Source organism: Centroberyx gerrardi, chromosome 1 (genome assembly GCF_048128805.1).
Source record: "Centroberyx gerrardi isolate f3 chromosome 1, fCenGer3.hap1.cur.20231027, whole genome shotgun sequence".
In the NCBI taxonomy this organism is placed as follows: domain Eukaryota; kingdom Metazoa; phylum Chordata; class Actinopteri; order Beryciformes; family Berycidae; genus Centroberyx; species Centroberyx gerrardi.
The window spans coordinates 32100408-32115660 of record NC_135997.1 but is presented as its reverse complement, the minus strand read 5'-3'; the positions used below and the strand labels follow the sequence as shown (position 1 = coordinate 32115660).

At 42.1% G+C, this 15253-nt stretch overlaps 1 protein-coding gene across 1 annotated transcript; it reads right to left on the bottom strand.

The window, feature by feature from the left end:
* Positions 1-860: 860 nt before the first annotated feature.
* On the bottom strand, positions 861-14620 carry nadsyn1 (NAD synthetase 1). Its single transcript, XM_071910805.2, has 22 exons — positions 14393-14620; positions 13740-13800; positions 13477-13593; positions 12860-12913; positions 12459-12548; positions 11953-12004; positions 11744-11832; positions 11352-11469; positions 10949-11080; positions 10201-10272; positions 8953-9077; positions 7892-7940; positions 7571-7673; positions 7100-7268; positions 6736-6871; positions 6121-6227; positions 5833-5964; positions 4926-4995; positions 3522-3647; positions 2659-2835; positions 2321-2398; positions 861-1532 (listed from the first exon to the last, which is right to left on the bottom strand). Exons 1-21 carry the CDS (start codon positions 14475-14477, stop codon positions 2363-2365), a joined length of 2100 nt encoding a protein of 699 aa, XP_071766906.2. The 5' UTR covers positions 14478-14620; the 3' UTR covers positions 861-1532; positions 2321-2362.
* Positions 14621-15253: the final 633 nt, after the last annotated feature.

Genomic DNA, 15253 nt, shown 5'->3' with positions numbered 1-15253 from the left:
GAAGAAAATACTCAGAGAAAAATGAATGAAAAACATATAAATTATGGAAAATATACAAGAAAACTATGCAATATATAGGATGCAAAATATATACAGTACATGATGTGCAAAAATGAGCTTCATATTTATATTAACATACCATATGAAGTGTCGAGGTGTGCAAATTTGCATTGTAAAAAAAAAAACCTGTCTACCTGTGTAGGCCCACTTCTCTTTTCTTGTTGAAGGTGTTGCTTGTATTTTTCAGGATCTTCTTTCATTCTGTATGTTTGTACCTTTGTTCTTGTGTTTAGGATGCTACATCAAAAGAAATCTCCTGAAGTTTTGTAATGAAAATGACATACATTTTCAGATAAATTAAGAATCTGAAAATGATCTAAATTATTGTACAGAATAAACTTATGTAATAGGCTAATACATTTATTAGCTAACTTTTTTTTATATATATATATATATATATATATATATATATATAAATGCTTTCAACTAATGCTATTTGTCGTTACAACCAGAATTTGTCTTTACCACACTTAATGGTAATGACAATTCTCACTTTTTAGCTAACAATTGGCTACAGTGTTGGAAAACCTCCAGCAGTGAATACAGTCACATCTTAGGCATCAAGGCAGATGGGGCTTCCAAAAAAGTTTATTGAAAAAAAAGTTGGTGAAAAAGCACTGTTTGTATGGACCAAATGCAAGCTTCAGAACAATAGCAACAATCTCCATTCCTAACATGGCAATAACTTATTGCAACAAATGATTGATTCCCTTATGTTAATGAGCAAAACACAGCATTATTTCACATACACTAGGTGCCAAGATCAGAGGCATACCAAATAAAATAACAACTCCATGGAATAGGCTGAAATATAAATGCTGTTTAATGGAGATCAGACAGAACATCAATATTCACCTTGGCCGGATTTTTGGTAGATTCTTGATGTCATGATACATAATGATAATGCTACACAGAAGACCTGAGTGTATCATCTTTGCAACTGACACTGTGATCCACAAGAACATGCTTTGATTTCTTTATTATGAGATGTATTATAACATTTAGACTCAGCTTGCATGTAGAGACATATGGACAGCATGTCACTCTCAACAGAAAGGGTTCTATACAGCAGCAGAAAATGGTTCTTTAGGCTTGTACCACAGCAGAACCCTTTTTGGTGCTATAAAGAACGCTTTTAGAACGGTTTACAATAGCACCATGTTCAATTGGTTCTATATGGGACCTGCAGAACCCTTTAAGAATACATGAAATGTCCCAAGGACTCTCCAACAACTGGGCTCTTTATTCTGATTTGCCAGTTTCTTATATTTTAACAAATCAGAGGTTTCCTTGAGTCATTCCAGTTCCATATGGAACCACTACCATAACCAAAGAACCCTTGAGGAGTACTTCTTTTTCTGTGCATACCCATTCAGGACAAGTCATTTGGTTCCATTATGCAAGGCAAAGTTAAATAATCCCAGAGAAGTATTTATGAGTGTTTGATCTTTGTGACCGGTTACAGTTCTGATCATACCGAACAAATCATACTCACTTGCAAGAGAAGACGGATAGGACTGATAGATTTGCCAAACAGATGGGTTTGAACATTAATATCTCCAAAACCCAAGTGATGTGCATAAATTCAACACCACATGCACCAATCACTGTGGATGGTAACTCTCTCGATTATGTCGAGGAGTTTACATATTTGGGAAGTCTCCTCAGTAAGGACAATGCATGCAGCAAAGACATCAGCATAAGGCTCGGGAAAGCTCGCAGTACATTTGCAAGCCTTCAAACCATCTGGAAGTCAAAGCAGTACAGCCTAAAAACCAAGATCCGACTGTATAACAGCAATGTTAAATCAGTTCTGCTGTACGGCTCAGAATGCTGGCGAGTGGTTGACAGTGACATGAAAAAGATCAACGCATTCCACAATGGATGTCTCCGGAAGATATGTCGCATCTTTTGGCCAGAAAAGATCTCCAATGAGGACCTGTACAAAAACACACACAACTGTCACAAAGTGGTGCTGGAAATTAAACATCGGCGGCTCAAATGGCTCGGACATGTCCTCAGAATGGACCAGGACCGCATTCCTAAAGTAGCCTTGAGATGGACTCCACCTGGAAAGAGGAAACAAGGGAGGCCACATACAACCTGGCGGAGAACTGTGACCTCGGAACTGAAAACGGCTAACCTAACTTGGGGCGAGGCACAACATGCTGCACAGGATAGGACCAGATGGAAGCAGATAGTCGCAGCCTTATGTTCCACAGGGAACGAAGAGGATTAAGTAAGTAAGTACAGTTCTGATGGATTTTCAGGGACGTGGCTGGACATTGAAGACCTCAGGATCTTATTGATGTTGGGCGTCTCCTGACATCTGAGACACCTTGGGAAGAGAAAAAAAAAAAGAGTCAAATGTCCATAATGAAGCTGAAAATGGACATAACTTCCTACAATTGTCCATTACAACCTACAATAAAAGTCTTACTTAGCGGTTCATGCAAGTCTACCAGATAAATGTTTGTATCGTTACTAATGCCCTTGCATATTTTATACCTTTATATTATTGTCTTTTTCTTTCTACCTTTCTAAACAGGGAACACCTTGAAACAAAGTCTATGCCTTGTACAGCACATGGACAGTTACCTGGTTGTTGATGGACCTGAACTGCCAGGTCCAGCGGGTGTTGTAGAGGAAAGGTCGGAGGTCGAAGCGGTTGTCGTCGGGGCTGTAGCTCTCGGCGTGGTAGGACGGCGTCACCGTGGTCATCTTGTGGCGGTTCACCGAGTACATCCTGAAGAAGTGCTTCACCTTCAGCGCCACCTGAAAGAACAGGACGCAATAGTTGTTGCAATGATGAAATGAAAAATGACTTTTTCACAGTTCTGTCATAACAATAAACACCAAAAAATGTACAAAATTGTTATTTTGTTGTATTTTTTACATCAAAATCCCATTACTTTTACTGCCTGGAAAACTGTGTATTTTTAGTGGCGTACATAAAAATTCCAACCAATAACACAATCACAGATTTTTTAACAATCCCGCCCCTCTGCCCCTCCCATCATATAAAAACTGCCTTTCTCTCCCCAACTGATATTCCATTGGTTTACACTTGAATGATCCCCCCTCACGTTATGTCCCGCCCCCACATCCCGTTTCAACAGGAAATACATCACATTAATGAAGCAAGACACACTCAAAATGCTGTTTCATCGTGACTTTAAATGTGACGTTTGCGAGAGGATCATAAAGATCAGATTATGAGATGACTCATAAATCGTCCACACTTGGCCTGAAAATGTCAGTTATGCGTTGTTGGAGGATGAGTTTATTTAATAAGGAAAAAACACTCAATTTAAGAATTTGTTCTATGTTATTCCTACTCTCTAAGGCAATCCCTTCATTCTCAACTGTGTCCCGAAGCCAAGTGTCTTGCTCTACCCATTGAGCTACACAGGACTAGAGCCACAAAGGTGTATTACAGTCTGATAGGGGAGTTGACTGACCTCTGTGGGAGAGAGCGCCTTCCACATGTGGATGAGTTTGCAGAACATACTGTAGGGGCCGCACTTGGAGATCTTCCTCAGGCGTCCGATCACCGACAACTCTGAGTAGGTCATCCCCATGTCCGCCTGATGAGGGAGGGGTGGAGGTTATGGGTGGGGGGTGTGGGGGGGTCAGGGAAAGGGAAGGAGAAAGAAAGGAAGTGGATGGATTCAAAGAGGAAGACGGAGACACAGGATGAGTTCAGAAACATTAGAAACAAGAGGAAAAGGAGGGAGGAAAGACGAGAGGGTGGTGGAGAGAGAGTATGGCGTCAACCAGGTTACTAGAGTACCTGGGATAAAAAGGGAATTCTCTGTGCAGGTAAATGTAGTCAGTGATAGTAGACAGGTAAGGTGAGGTCAGATTACATTCCAGCAGTTTTATGGGAGGCGGTGAGCCACATACAGATGACACCCAGGCAGAGGCGATTATCCCTTAGGCCTGGGAAGAGGTGTCATGTGTAAACAGCAAGGACACAACGGACTGGACCAGCTCCAGTCCACACAGGGCAAGGAGACAGAGACAGTATGGCACAAGCATAATGGTGTTTGTTTGCGTGTGTGTCTATACTCAAGAATATATTTTTCAACTACTATCAGAGCCCGTAAGTGTATGTGGATGTACTGTATGTTCTGTGTGTGTGTGTGTGAAACTGTTGACTGGGTGTTTTCATATACACCCTGTTTGCTCTATTCTTCTCAGCCCATTTTCCCCACTGGGATCATTAAAATGTCATCTTCTCTTACCTCTTCTTTAATGCTGACATTAAAACAGTGACCGTTTATAAAGGCTTCTGTTCAAAGTGACAAGACAAATGTTTTAAGTCGGCCAAACTAAATGGCTCCAGCCTTGGTAAAGATAAACTTTTGTCACAATGACAATGGCTTCCTAGGACAAAACGAGACTAGCTGATTAGCCGTTAGTAGACTTTCCCTGGCCAGACAAAAATATAATGGGTAACCAAAAACAAAAAAAAAACAACAACAACTGTATTTTAATGAAAACTGGCCTTATTAGAGACTAGAATGTCCTAAAGGAGCGTTATAGTTCCTATTGGTCTATTAATGCGATCAGGACACTTTGGACCGACCTGTCTGAGCAAACTCTATTCTTTTATAATTGCATTTGCATCTTGCAGCTGAAAATTCATTCTCATAAACTTGCATTTAACAGTCAACTTATAACATGTTTTTACTTTTTTTGCTTTTGTCAGGTTCAGTGTTCATGATTCGGAACTTTCCTGAGTCAGCCTTACTGAGCTATAGGCGTTAATGGAGTCAGCAGCACAAATTGTAACTCTGTTAAGTTAAAAGTGCAACAGAATTGTTTCCGTGTTTGTCATTAATGATGGATGCCTTAACTACCTCATCAGTCTGCGACACCTGTCCGTCTGTCAGCGGCTCCAGTTCAGCTGTGGGCGGAGCAGCCAGGATGCTGCAGAGGAAACCAAAACCACTCCTGTCAAACATTGTTTACTGCAACTACACAGGATGCCACCTTTATGGTTCGTATGATATGAAAATGTTTTCATTTAATTATGGCTACTGGAGGAAATGTCAAGTAAAAAATATATATACAATTTACCAAAATATTTAAAAAGTGCTAAGGTGAATTTTTAACATCAATATATCATTGTCAAATTAATTGTGAAACCTTGGTATAGCTAGTTATATCAAGGCCATGGTGGTAGCCATTAGTGGTATTGTTAGACCACATTTCCCATAAACCCCATTGCTTCCTGTTGCAAAAAGGATGTTGCAACTTGTCACTTCAAAGCTTTTCTGTTTGGTTTTACTGAAGAGGATCAACATGTTGGAAGTGATTTTTCCATCTGCCTTTCACTCCTTCCACCATCTGCCATTGCCAGAAACTCTGAAAGCTTTAGCTATTTACATGCAAGAACAGCACGCTCTTTCTGTTTTGTCCCATAAAGCAATCCAGCAGATTTCCCTCCAAATTCAACCCCATGGCACACGATGTAAAATGCAGTATAGAGGCTGGTAGAAGCTGCTAATCTTCTCCGTGATGCATTACACTAAGAAATGAGAACATAGACACCAAAATCATCCATGTGTCCCCGGTGGATCGTTGGTAGCATGGAGCCTACTATCACTCAACATAGTATATGCTAAAGTGTTAGCATGGAGTACTAGAGCCACTGATCTATCAGAGACACATGGATGATTTTGGTGTCTATGTTCTCATCAATTAACGGCCAACTTGACCAATGCTGTATTCCTTGAAGCTGCAGTATCAGTCTGCTGACATTACCCTGTCAGAGCGGTGAGCTGGAACTGCTCAACACAGTACAGCAGGAAGCTCTTAAGGTCCGTCTTGCTGATTCCTCCTATTGGGTTGATGTCAGCGCTGGAGCAGTCATACTTGGTAAAGTAACCTGTCAGACTTAGTTGGACAGAGGGATAAGAGAATTAAAGAAAGAAAGAGTGTCATAGTGGTATGAAGGTAAGGCTGTATTTATTGGGAGTGTCATTTTGTGATCAGTTTGATCCAAAGTAATCAAATCTAATCTACAAGATTTAGTTCCCTTGCCTACAGTACCTCTCATCTACGTTGGCTGAGCCCAGCACCAGCAGGCCGCCTGGCTTGCCCCGGGCCCACAGACTCAGCTGGGCAAACAGGTAGGCCAGGACCATCCTGATACGAGCCTGGAAACACACACACACACACACACACACACACACACACACACACACACACACACACACACACACACACACACACACACACACACACGGGAGGGAGCATTAAAAAGCCTGTCGGTGGCACTGATAAAAACTGCTACAACAGCCTTTTGCCACACAGACTTATGCACACACACAGGACTGTTGCTGAAACATCAGTGTGACGGTTGTGGTGAAACTGTGAAGGTGTTTGTGAACTGCCAAAGACGAAGTGAGAAACGGTGAAAGGGAGAAAGAACAGAGACAAAAAAAGAGAAAGAGAAAGAAAGAAAGAAAGAAAGAGAGAAAGGAAGACAGAGAGAGTTATTTGTTGATTTTTATTTAATTACGATATTTGATACTAGATTGCTTAGGCAACATTGGTTTCTTTCCTGTCTTGGGAATAAAGCATGAGTGAGCGAGACACAGAGAGAGAGAGCGTGAGTGTGTGTGTGTGTGTGTGTGTGTGTGTGTGTGTGTCTGTCTAACCCACCTGTACATTCTGCAGAGCCAGGTTTTCTCTGACACTTCCTCCGTTGGCACGAAACTGAGGCCACTTCCCCGTAACCATGGAGAAGATACCCAGCATGCCTTTCACCGCCATGTCTATGTTGATATTCATGTGTGTGCTGTAAAACAAGAGATAAATGAAAAAGAAAGACGGCATGAAAACCTTTTTTCTTCATATTCCCATATTTTCTAATATGTTACATATTGCATTCGACACTCTGTTCCCAAAAATCCTCTTCAGGCATTTTGTATGCTATGTTATATGGTGCATATTAAACTTTCTATGATGTTGGTCACCTAAAAAGAAAAGAAAAAACAGTCAAACTTATATATTCAATCATCCCAACCTGCCGATCTGATCGGCCAGGTCCTTGGCCCGGTTGCTCGTGCCCTCCGAGGAGTTTTCACTGGCCATGTAGCAGGTGGTGAAGATGCGACCGCACAGCTCCCTCGGGTGCTGAGGACGGTAGGACTCGTCCCCGACCACCCTGCGCACGTCCTCCAATACCTGGCTGTCTGAGGGACGGAGGGAAGACGGGAGGGAGGAAGAGAGGGAGGAAAGGAATAGGCAGTGGGTGAGAGACAGAAGCAGAAACATAGATTATTTGTAAAGCACAGGATTGTGGTTCTGTAGGTGAATGGGTGTCAAAGCATGGCACTAACACTGTCAGGGTTAGTTTACAAAGATGGAAACAGATCGGAGGTTTGGCTCACACTTTTGGAAACAGGGCCTGCCACAAATATTAGATTTGTCTAATCATTCATTTCATGATCTTTAATTATAAATCATAGCATAAGTCATGCTACATCGTACTTACTGCCATTGTGCACGGCCTGGCAGACCAGCACACACATAGAGTGGACAATACAGGCGGTGGAGGAGCTGTCCACCCCTCCACTCAGGGGCAACAGAAAACCAGCCTAGGACAGACAACAGAACCACTGATACATACACTCTACACACCACAGTCATAAGTTTATAATAGAATTACATACTGATTTCAAAAGAGATTTTTACTGCCCTACTGCAAAAAATGACTAGAATACACTGTATGTGCAGGGTTGATGGGGTTGTTGATCAATACCCATGACAACTGTGTTCAACCAGGTTTGTTGATACTGAATTTGTTCCTCCTCACCTGCCTACTCCTCCTCAGGTAGTCCCACAGCCAGCAGGCCGGCCCTAGACTGAAGGAAACATTGGTAAACTACAACAGAGTCAACGCTAATAGTAAATGGAAGGGTTGTGCCGATGTACGATGTCGTCGAGACATCGCCGATGGGCTGTGTCAGCGCCGATGTGACTTTTTTATGAGAGTTTTTTTTTTTTTGTTGAAATTTTTGAAAATAATATTTTGCTTTTGAAATGTGGCCATTAGCCGCCAAAATCACTGAATAATTCAACTGAGAACAATGCTCAGCTGAGTCAGCAGAGGAACAGAGATGAGCCTTGACGCACGCACACACACACACACACACACACACACACACACACACACACACACACACACACACACACACACACACACACACACACACACACACACACACACTGTTCTCAAGAGGCAGTGAGCAAAGTCCTTTCTCCTCACTTTTTAACTTGTTTCAAGTCAGTAAAAAGTGTTAGAAGTAAAAAAAAAAATTCTGAACGAGTGTAAACATCGAGCACTTAATTCATGTATTCACATGAATTACTCTTGATTACTCTCTGAATCCATGATGGGGACAAGTTTACATTTGGGCAATTGTAATGACTTAAAATATAATTTTCCTAAAAGCAAGTGAAAAATCTCCCAATTAAGTGAGATGATTCCACTCGTCTCTAATGCATCCTACTAGTATCAATGAAACAGGGAAAGATAGCGAGGAAGGGAAATGAGTCTCACATAAGGATGCTTAAGGTTTGATTAGACTCACTACTCGACTACCGTGAGCCTTCATTACCTTTGTCTGTTTTTATTTGAATCCATGGTGAAGAACCACAACAACAGTTGAAGTCTTCTCCAGTTCTTTTAGGGTTGGGCAGCTTTGATGCTGCTGAGTCATTTCCAGAGAGCAGAGGGGTGTGTGTGCGCTACTCTGAAGCCAAAATTTAACCTACGCTATAGGGCTGGGCAATATGGACAACATTTCATCTATACACACATCTATGAGGGCTCAGAAAAAAAAAACATCAGAGCAAAGCAAGTCAATTTTGTACCTGATCTCTTCCTCTGGAGTGTGAAACTGCCACGTGATTGGTTGGTGGGTAGGGAGGTAGATGTCGTCATCACTGGACAAACAGAAGTCAACTTTGACCCTGTGGCACGGTTTGGGCTCATATTCCTAGAAGAGAGTGAGTGATGAGACACCTGAAAATGCCTCTTAAGATTGAGTATGTAATCTAAACCAACAAAAGGAGATGACTCCAAAACACAAGGGTTTATGGGTATAAGGAAACAGATGTTGACCTTTGATAACCAGCAGTTCCTCATGCTTGGAAACCCTAGCAGAACAAAATGAAGTCTGGACTGATGCTCATATTCAGCTATTTCTTCATGTGTTCTTAACTGGCATGAACACCACAGAAGAAGAGCACAGACAAGTCCATCATGCTTAGCTCAAGTTACAGGGACTGGAATCAAGTTTGTTTTGACTCCTGCTGGCTGCCAAAATCTCTAACCTGGCAGGATGACAGGCTACCAAAACTCTGTCCAATGAACAAGCTACTTGTGAGTCATGTGACTTTTGTTTATCAGACCTGGTTGGCTTGAAATTGGACGGTACGAACCTAAACAAACCAAATACAAAAATGCAACAGAGTAAGCTTTTCCACTGAAAGAAAGCAAAAGTTGATCGCACCCTAAGAGAGAGGCAATTTGAGAAGACAAAAGGGAAAGTTTTCCAACTCAACATATGTGGTAGACAAGACACAGAGAAAGTCGTGGTGTCCTTAGAGGGAAGGGCCACCTCATCACGAGAGTATGATCCTGAACCAACCTCTGTTACAGCCTCATTAGCCGAGCTGTGACATGTGACAGCCAAATGTCAGGCGTGCTATTTTCAGTCAGGGTCACTAGATCCGGTACCACACTCAACTGTAAATACATCTGACCTCACATACTGTACATGCCAGCATGCAACAATAACAGCTTAACATGAGGAGCACTTAGCATTATGCCAGTCGCAGACTTAAGGACTCACAAACCAAACAAACTGAAAACAAAGGCCATTTAACACTCAAGATTTTGGTCAGAATCGCTTGGTATGATGGAAAATGATGGGAAAGTAGGATCCAGGTCGAAAGTGGCTGCGGTTTCTTGCTTTACGCTCTCGCAGACTACAAGATTGCGGTGACCAATGATCATGACAGAACCAAATTTACTGAGTCAACAAGCATGGACAATCATTTTTTGAACATTTGTGTAGGGTGACCCCGACATTTAGGTTGAAAGCGGTGTTGTCTCACCATGTGTGGCTGGCAGAGCTCTCCTTTGTAGCTACGCACATCCTCAAGGTCAAGGGTGGCTGCAACAACCTCCTGCAACACACACACATTAAGACACACACACACACACACACAAGCACACGCAGAGATCATAAATCTAGCTCTCTTGTGCTTACATCATCTTTGCCTTTGGACTCGTTTTCTGACAGCATTATACAACCTGCTGTCTTGCTGTATGAGCTGACCTGTAACCTCTACCCCCATACACATGCAGACAGACAAGCAAACAAACCAACACAGACACATTTCCTTACAAACTGACGGATAAAACCTAGATACAGCACAGCACAATCCAGAACCTTCTTTTTGATTCCTCTGTGCATATACCAAAATGTAAATACTATGCAAGTGTAATTTTACTGTATCCTCCAAAAATAATGATTTGTCTATGGGAAAAAAAGAATGTTCGCTAGTTCTTTTTTGGGCAAGTTGGTTTGCTGCACACACTTTTTTTTTTAAACCAATTCACCTGCCTCCAATGAACACAACACCCATTACTGTTAGTCCACACCTACATTTACATCAGTTCACATCTGTCCATGTCAGCTGCCACTGAGGAAAGATCATTCTGGCTTTGAACTACACACATTTCTTCCTGTGATTGAACAAACGCACGATTGCTCGATTTAGACAAAGCAGCTTAAACCAAATGCTGTGAATTTTTTGCAAACACTAGTTGAGCCAGGTGTGTTTCCTTCCATGTCCGTACCACATCATCCAGGGAGAACTGTGCCCCCTGTGCCACCACGTCCCCGTTGATGGCCACCATGGCACAGCCGTCGAAATAGAGACGGTCCCCATCACAGCCCCTCTGGTTGGCATACAGGTAGATACCCCCGCTCTGCAGAAACACCAACAATGTAGTGAATGTAGTCTTTTTTTAAACAAAACAATTTTGAACAAGCACACCATTGACGATATACAGTATCTTTCAACTTAGTAGTCAAAGAAAATCAAGTATGCCACTGTGAGATGGTCTATATCTGAGCTACAGTAATGGTAGACTGCCCTCTGGTGGTCTCTGGTTTGGGGCATCTGAATGATTAGTTTCAACCACATGTACTGTGTGTGTGTGTGTGTGTGCGTGCGTGTGTGTGTAGTGTATGTAGTACCTTGGTGGTGGCTGACTTGATCAGGTTGACTCTCTGGTCAGCCTTGCGCAGCTCGTGGTGGCTGGCAGAGGAGTTTGTGAAGATTTCAACCCCATCCAGACCCATGTCAATATGAGGGCTGGGGAACACAGAAAACACAACTCTCAGACATCAGCAGCTAAAGCATACACACAGTGACACAAGCCACTGTCCTGATGTTCAGGGTGATGGTGACCAGCTGTCGACTAAGAGGGCTTCATTCCTTGTAGACAGAAATAAGGGGGAAGGACACGATGGGGAAGAAGGGGAATTGCCTGGTCCTAACCAGACTCTGTGACTCTTTGACTCCTCTCATTTTTTGATCTATCCTTATGCTTATGAATCTATCCTTATACTATCTTGTATTGCTCTACCTTCTGGGGTTCCAGAGCTCAGCACAGATCTCACTGCCAATGCAGGTATCCTTGGTAGATAACACACAGTCACCGAACGGGACAGTATCCTGAAGCACACATAAACACGGGGGGTAACAGACGCAAATTTTCTGTGGAAAATAAACACTCTGGGTCTCCTTGTAATGGATCAAAGAGCCAGCTGAACCCAGGTGGCTCTGGGTTTTTACCTGTCCGGTCACCTCCTGGATCATGCGGGGCAGGAAATAATCTTCGACTCGCCTAGACGAAACAGAAATGCAAAATAAATCATTACTACTACTGAAGAAACAAATAAAATGGCATCAACAGAATGTGTTTACATCAGACTTATTCTCTTAAGAGTCTATAGTCTTGGTCACAGGCATCTGACTGATGCAAGATTTTGTGGTCTGATCTAGATGTATCAGTAACTGGGGAGGAAAATTAGTAATATCCAATAATAGGTGATCATGTGGGATATAGGAATCTTCTTAGAAGACATCCTGCAAAGCTGGGACATGCAGGGGGCAAGAACCTACAGCACACTTAGCTCTGCTGAACATAAATAAATAAATAAATAAAAATCAATATTTCAAGGTCTAGTGTAAATGGAAACTTAAACGCAAGATTACCAACAGAATACATCCTGATAGAGTTATACAATATGTATGAAGGGCTGATAATATCAGCGCATTGATAAATTGGTTGTACCAACCTTAACTGGTTCCAAGGTGAGAACCAGCGCAGCTCTCTGTAGATCCCATGGTTGGCCATCATCATTTTAGGCCTGATCAGCAATATCTTCCTTTGGGATGGAAGCAGAACAGGATAATGAATGAGCTGGGTGCATTGCTTCAGTACAGATGAATTTCGCCCATACTGAATCAGATAATAACATCCATTGTTCACATCCAGTGAGATCAATGTATATAAATAGACAAATGTAGAACTCATCATTCTCACACGTTATCCTATGAATTTAATTCAGAAAGATATAATGTAATATAATGTAATGCAATGTAAACTGAGTGACTGTTCATGTTTGTAGAATGACAGACCATATAGCTACTCCGGGTATCAGTTATGAAGGGGGTTCAGACTGGTGTGCTGACATACCTGTTGAGGAATAGGACTCGACAGTTGTAGCGCACATTGTGATGCATGATGGGCCTGCGGGAGACAGAATTAGAAACATTTTGTTGAGAAATTAAGTTAAGACAGAATTTGGTCAGTAATCACAGTCTGACTCTCAGTGATCGAAGTTTAAAGCTGCAAGATTTGTATGTAAATCTTGTATTCAACTCCCGTCTTGTCACAAAGTGGGGCTGCAACAGAGAAGAGTGTCCCATCCCCACTAACTGAGACACTGTAGATTCCTACTATTTGGGGGTGTTGCTGTGGTTCCTGGCTGGAAATCATCTCCACACAGGAGGTGACGAATCGAAATGTAAAAGCGAAATACAAAGGTGTCTCCCAAAAGCTGGACTCACCAACAATGCCTGAACCGAAAATATTTAAAGTCCGCAGTTTAAGGCACAGTTTACTGATGTCACGTTACATGATTTCTGAGTAATGAAGTCCTTCAAACTTAAAAAAATATTCCAAGTTATCTTCCGCTGCCACTCGGGGCCGCCAAAGCGCGAAGTTGCCTAGTGCAGCTTTAAAAGATAAGACTGCTAGATTGGACACTGGTGATTTTTGGCTGATCTGTTGAGTTTAAAGGAGTCACTGACATTCCCACGTCACAGATGATGTCCTGGGTGACGGGAGATTCCAGAAGTTTCTTCAGGACCTGGAAGCTGTGGAGCAACGTGTCCGACTCATAGAAGTGGTCTGCACAGCCATAGCCGCTGAGAGAGAGAGAGGGAGGGGGAGAGAGAAAGAGAAATAGAATGCAGTATATGAGGGAGAAGAACCAGGATGAGATATCATCGCTTCATATCAATGTCCTATCAATGACCTCATATCAATGTGTAACTCAGTAACAAGACTGTACCATATCTCCAGCTCTGGCCCCAGTCTGTATTTAGCTCCATGAGACTTAGAAATCTCAATACCTGGAAGAAAACACAGACACAATTGTTGGTGATAGGTGTCTATTTGGGTTTAAGTGTGTGTTGATTAAAATGGTGCAGGCCTATTAATACTTGGGCAGTCTGTAGTGGACAAAAGTATTTCAATGGAAAAGGCAGAATAGTGGGATGCAGGCCGGGGTTTAGTAGACCAAAGCACAGCAAAGCATTAGTGGTAACTGCATTGAAATGCATGTGACTATCCAGGAGGTTATGTGAGAGAGGCTTGGGTAGGTTACTTTCAAAATGTAATGCATCACCGGCTGCAATTTAAATACAGTCATTATCATTTTCTCCAACCATTATTAACTAGTCTTTCCAAATGTTGTATGTGCCCCTTATTTCACAGTCACGTGCCCTCGGAGAATCTTACAAGAAGTCACCCTTCTTCGAAAAGTATGCCTAGTAACTTACCGTTATATGTAAACTGTCACTGCGGTTGTTAGTAAACTGTTACTGTAGAGTTAGCCTACCACAAATGCATGGTATTAGCAAACCATAGTCTGTCGGTCCTGTATCGCCACTTAAATACTAGCTTTAAACAGACAACTGTCCTAATAGGAATCTTCAGACTTACTTTTCAGTATTCTGTCCAAGTTCCCGTCAAAGTCTAAAGCCCATTGATTCAACGAGCAAGTAGCAAGAGTAACTTTCCGTCCCATTTCGTCGGCAATTTGCAGCTAGAACAAAGAAAGTTGGCTAAACAAACCGGGCGTTAAAATGCAAAGTTACAATTCTTATTAATAAATGTGCCACATTGATATTATACCTGACATGGACGTAACATACAGGTATGCAGCGTTGTTTCGGTTTGTTCCGGGGCTAGTTATGTATTCCTGCTGCTTTCAAGTGCTCCTCGTAAGCTCCTTCGTCCGAGGCTTCAATACGACCTGTCGCGCATTTGAGTGTTTTTGGTCGGAAATGATAATAAAATGGGCCCTGTAACAAAAGCAATTTTTGGTGAATGTTTGTTTTATTATCAGGCACGGAGCTACGTTGCGCTGCAGGGGACAGAAAGAAGAGGAAAAAGAGGTCGTTGATGTGCGCTCCTCGGGATTGTGCTATTTCCAACAGCAATGAAGGCAGCATTAAAGAGACAGGATCCAGCTCCTACTGCACAGCCATGCTGCACAGTGCCCTCCAGCGGTAGCTTTCGGCACTACATCACTGCTATGTTATTACCATAGACCGTAAAAAATAAATTATTACTACCATCCACATTTGGGCAACCTGATGGTTAAAAAAGAAAGGCATTGCTTTTAAAAGCTAATTAATTTGTGTATCTTTCCATGATTCAGACTTGGAGTGTGAATAACCTAAAATCTATATTCAGTCCATTATTTCCATATTGATATACTTTTTAATAACATATCAGGGAATTAATTTCAGTAAGTGGGGCCTTATTGGTGCCAACCGGTATCTGTATAGCCAGAAGAGG